We start from the raw sequence: 5296 nt of genomic DNA, 5'->3' as shown, positions 1-5296 counted from the left end.
GTCTTTTTGGTGTCTTTTTGTCTCTTTTTGTCTCTTTTTGCCTTTCTATTTAGCTTGTCTTTGTTTTGTTCTTTTTGCCTTGAGTTACAGGCTCTGCTCAGTAACAGTGTGAGTTAAAGACTCTGCTCAGTAACAGTGTGAGTTAAAGACTCTGCTCAGTAACAGTGTGATTTAAAGACTCTGCTCAGTAACAGTGTGATTTAAAGACTCTACTCAGTAACAGTGTTAAAGTGTCCCAACACTGATTTCTAGTATATGATTCATGTTGAAGTAATGATAATAATTGTGTTTTAAAACTATTTTTCTGCCAGTTAAATAAAGATTGTGTATATATTTTCCTAAACCATGCCTTTGTATTCATTTGTGAACTCACCTGTGTATTGTTAAAGGGGAAACCCTCTGTTAAAGGGTCGGTAACTAAAAAATAAGTATATTGGTAAAACTCTTTGGGTGAAAGTCCCAAGGTGGCGTTGTTGGTATTTTATCTTCTAATCCCAGAAATCCCTTTCCAGCCCTAGCTTGGTTACACTTTTCTGGCGTTGTCGGCAGGATTTACACAATCAAAGGCATGTGTTGGTTTTAGAAATTTGTTGCTTTAATGCTAATTGGCGATATTTTTATTGTACTGTTGTGTAGTGAGCAGACTGTGGTGTAGTGAGCAGTGAGCAGACTGTTAGCATTTTTTTTCTTCTTCCTCTTTCCATTTATTTAAAAAGACAAGGCAACTGTTGGCGCAGCGTGGGATCTGCTGTTTGTCCTGGGTGCAGACCACTGACCGACGACACGAGTGGCTGCTGCTGTAGTGTCCCACCACCATGGAGGACGAGCTGCAGGACCTCAGGGAGCAAGTGCGACAGCTACGGGCAGACAAGGAGCGGCTACAGGAAGAGGCTGGGCATCATGCCGAAGCACAAGCGGGTCCGAGTGCCCCCAGGACAATGATGAACACTGCTGCCCCTGAACGCATAATCTACCTTCCACGAGAAAGGAAGTGCCCCATGTTCAGGGGTACTCATGGTATTGGGGTAGATGAGTGGGTGGAGGAGGTACGAGCTAGCATGAGGGCTAGACATGTGGGTCTCAATGACCAGGCATGTTTTATTTTTGATCACCTAGAGGGCGAGGCTAGGGATGAGATAAAGTACAGACCATGTTTAGACCGTGGAGACCCAGATCGTGTTCTAGCCATATTAGAGGAGCTCTATGGGTGCCCAAAGTCCTATGTGTCTCTGCAGGAAGACTTCTTTTCTAGGAGACAGCTAGAGGGAGAGTCTCTGCAAGAATATTCTCATGCATTGTATTTCTTAATGGACAAAGTTGTTGCTAGTGCCCCTAATAGAATGACTAACACTTCTATCTTGCTACGTGATCAGTTCGTAGAGAATGTTAATGACTCTGATCTTCGTAGGGAACTGAAGAGGTTGGTTCGCAGTGATCCCACGCTGTCCCTACTTGATGTACGTGCTGAGGCTATCAGATGGGAACGTGAGGGTAGCCCAGCTAACAATAAACACCATTCTATCTCCCCTTTTTGTGCAGTGCAGAGCTCCAGTGTCCAGCGTAATGTTGAGTGCCCACCTAGCAGTTCCACCACCGAACAGCTTGCAGCTTTGACCGCTTTGGTACATAAACAGCAGGAACAGCTAGGTAAGCTCACTGAGGCTATCAAAGCGATGCAGGCGCCCCTAGTCCCCAGACCTAGTCGACCCAGTAGTGTTGTGTGCAGACGGTGTCAGCAGACAGGACACTATGCCCGTGAATGTGAGAATGAGCGTGTCCCACATTATCCAAACAATCCTTCACGTGCTCCTCGCACACAAGCCGCTGTTTTTCAGTCGGCGGGAAACTAGCGCCCCCTAGTGTGCAGAGCCAAACATTAGGTGGTGATCTGGAAGGCTCCACAGACCCTAGCTCAGTTGATGAGGCACTGGTGGCCCGTTTAATTGCCCCCTGTCCCCAGGTTGACATCAAAATAGCAGGTGTTGAAGTTAAGTGTGTGTTAGATACAGGGTCCATGGTATCTACCATTCGTGAGAGTTTCTTTTTGCAACACTTTCAGGATAAATTGAAGTCTTGTCACTGGTTGCAGCTTCGGGCAGCTAATGGGTTGGGAATCCCCTATGTAGGTTACATGGAACCCGATGTCGAGGTGTTTGGACGCTGCATCCCGAGGAGAGGTGTATTGGTAGTCAGAGACCCCCCTGAGCATGCCACCCCACCTGAAATCCCTGGGATTTTGGGCATGAACATTATTAAAGCTTGTTATGATGTTCTCTTTTCAAAGCACGGCCCCAAGTTGTTTGACCTCCCGTCTGTGTCTGGTGCCCCAGAGGCATGGCTGCGAGCCCTCCAGTGTTGCCACCAGGCCGAAATTAAGCCCCCTACTCCCCAGGCAGGATTGGCAAGGGTTAGGGGAAAGAGGTCGATTCGGATACCAGGAGGCACTACAAAAATGGTTGCCACTACCTGTTCGGCACAGTTTGGGTCTTCTGGGTCAGTTTTGGTAGAGCCCCTGACTTTTGAACATGCTCTCCCTGAAGGGCTATTGGTGTCTCCTTCCCTGGTTAACGTGGTCAGCGGCACTGCCTACATCCCTGTTGTTAATGTCGGTGTTTGTGCAGTAACACTTCGGCCCCGTCGTCCTCTGGGGCTCCTGTCACAGGTAGAGGTGGTAGGTCTGCCAAATGAGGTTAGTGGGGTGGGGCCTGAGCAGTCAGGACGGGTTGCTACAGTTAGCTCCCAGGTTCAAGGGATCAGTTCAGTGCAGGAACAGATCAGGGCTCTTGATTTATCTGTTCTTTCTGATGCAGAGCAGCACAATGTGAGGTCACTGTTACTGAAGCATGAGTCAGTGTTTTCTGCATTTGAGGGTGACCTCGGCTGTACCGACCTGATTACCCATGAAATTCCACTAGTCGATGATGTACCTGTGCGGCAACGTTATAGGCGAATCCCTCCGTCAGAGTATGACACAGTCAAAGCCCACATACACCAGCTGCTGGAAGCCCAGGTAATTAGAGAGAGTTGTAGTCCCTACGCTTCCCCCATTGTTCTGGTGAAGAAAAAGGATGGCACACTGCGTCTTTGTGTGGACTATCGTCAGCTCAACAAAAAGACCAGGAAGGATGCCTTTCCACTCCCCCGCATCGAGGAGTCCTTGGATGCCCTTGGCGGAGCTAAGTGGTTCACCACAATGGACTTAGCCAGCGGCTACAACCAGGTACCTGTGGCAGAGAGCGACAAAGCCAAGACTGCTTTTTGCACACCATTCGGCCTGTTTGAGTTTAACCGGATGCCGTTTGGGTTGTGCAATGCACCCGGGACCTTCCAACGGCTGATGGAAAGAATGTTTGGGGCACAGCACTGCCAATCATTATTGTTGTACCTTGATGACATTGTGGTTTTCTCTTCCAGTGTAAACGAACACTTGAGCCGCTTGGATGCCGTTCTGAGTCGCCTTCAGCAGGAAGGACTTAAAGTGAAACTCGAAAAGTGTTCGTTCTTCCAGAGGGAGGTTGAGTACCTGGGTCACCTCATCTCCCAGGAGGGAGTCTCCACGAGCCCAAGCAAGATCTCTGCTGTCGCTAACTGGCCCCATCCTACAAACGTTGCTGAAGTCAGGTCGTTCCTTGGCTTTGCAAGCTACTACAGACGCTTTGTTGAAGGTTTTGCAAAGCTGGCTGCCCCGCTGCATCGGTTGGTTGCTGAGTTGGCTGGAGCGAAGAAGCGGAGCGAATGAGGCCAAGGTTTGGGACCTAGCTGGACAGAAAACTGTGAGGAAACTTTCCGTAAGTTGAAGGCCTGCTTAGTATGTGCCCCCACTCTTGCTTTTGCTGACTTCTCTCTCCCCTTCATCCTGGAGGTCGATGCTAGCCATAGCGGCCTAGGTGCAGTGTTGTCCCAGGAGCAGGATGGCAAGGTGAGGCCTGTCGCATATGCCAGCCGGAGTTTGCACCCAGCCGAGAAGAACTACAGTTCCATGAAACTTGAGTTCCTAGCCATGAAGTGGGCGATGACAGAAAAGTTTAAAGAATACCTGTGGGGTCAGTCGTGTGTCGTGTGGACGGACAACAATCCCTTGTGCCACCTGGAAACCGCTAAGTTGGGTGCCACTGAGCAGCGTTGGGTTGCCGAATTGTCTGCATTCAACTACAACGTCCGCTATCGGCCAGGCCGCATAAACAAGAATGCTGACGCCCTCTCAAGGCAGTCAATGGCTGACGCTCCCACCGAGCTCGAGGAAGTTCTCCCTGGAACAGCAGTACCTGATGCCCTGCAGAGGACAGCGAGAAGGGGTAAGCAGCAAGTTGCCGTGCAGGCAGAGGTAACGGCCTTTCCCTCCCGCACCCCAGCGGACCTACAGGCACTCCAGCAGGCGGATCCAGCCATTGGAGCCTTTCTTCACTTCTGGCGCCAGCAGAGGGAGCCAAGTCAGGCTGAACGACAGGAGCTGAGTCCCCAGGTGCGTGGGTTGGTCCGGCAGTGGGACCGGATTGTGCAGACTGATGGCCTGCTGTATCGTCGGCTGTTTCGCCCAGATGGCGGGGAGGAGGTCTACCAACTCCTGCTTCCAGAGGGTCTCAAGGAGGAAGTGTTGACGCAGCTTCACCAGAATCACGGGCACCAAGGAATCGAGCGAACTACTGAGTTGGTGAGGCAGAGGTGCTACTGGCCAAAAATGGACCTCGAGATAAAGGAGTGGTGTCAGCGTTGTGAGCGGTGTGTCCTGGCCAAATGTACACAGCCAAGAGTTCGAGTGCCCATGGGTCATCTCTTAGCAGCTAAACCGAATCAAGTGCTTGCTATAGACTTCACCTTGTTGGAGCCTTCCCGGGACGGAAAGGAGCTTGTGCTGGTGATGACAGATGTCTTTTCAAAGTTCACTCAGGCCATTCCCACCCGGGACCAGAGAGCAGCTACGGTGGCAGAAGTGCTGGTGAAAGAGTGGTTTTATCGCTATGGAGTCCCAGCCCGCATTCACTCTGATCAAGGGAGAAGTTTTGAGAGTGCAGTGGTTCGACAGTTGTGTGAGCTGTATGGAGTGAAGAAGACACGCACCACACCCTATCACCCCCAGGGTAACGGTCAGTGCGAACGGTTTAATCGGACTCTGCATAACCTGCTACGCACTCTGCCTCCTGACCAGAAGAGCCACTGGCCTGAGCATCTCCCCCAGCTTGTTTTTAATTATAACTCCACCGCTCATCAGTCGACAGGTGAGTCCCCACACTTCCTCATGTTTGGCCAGGAACCGCACTTACCTGTAGACTTTTTGTTGGGTTACCTTCCAGAACCG

The 5296-nt window shown here is 50.6% G+C and overlaps 1 protein-coding gene across 1 annotated transcript; it reads left to right on the top strand.

The window, feature by feature from the left end:
* Positions 1–812: 812 nt before the first annotated feature.
* Positions 813–1875, top strand: LOC117823186. Its single transcript, XM_034698280.1, has 2 exons — positions 813–1457; positions 1545–1875. The coding sequence occupies exons 1-2, from the start codon at positions 816–818 to the stop codon at positions 1848–1850; spliced, it is 948 nt and encodes a 315-aa protein (XP_034554171.1). The 5' UTR covers positions 813–815; the 3' UTR covers positions 1851–1875.
* Positions 1876–5296: the final 3421 nt, after the last annotated feature.

This window comes from Notolabrus celidotus, chromosome 1, assembly GCF_009762535.1.
Source record: "Notolabrus celidotus isolate fNotCel1 chromosome 1, fNotCel1.pri, whole genome shotgun sequence".
Taxonomy (NCBI): Eukaryota; Metazoa; Chordata; class Actinopteri; order Labriformes; family Labridae; genus Notolabrus; species Notolabrus celidotus.
The sequence above is the reverse complement of the archived record's forward strand: the minus strand, read 5'-3'. Positions and strand labels throughout refer to the sequence as shown.

What these genes read in the sequence shown, in the direction of transcription:
- LOC117823186 (XM_034698280.1), top strand. Translation starts at nt 816, where the DNA reads ATGGAGGACGAGCTGCAGGACCTCAGGGAGCAAGTGCGACAGCTACGG. An exon ending in CCACGCTGTCCCTACTTGAT is followed by an intron (nt 1,458 to 1,544) that starts GTACGTGCTGAG and finishes TGTGCAGTGCAG; the next exon opens with AGCTCCAGTGTCCAGCGTAA.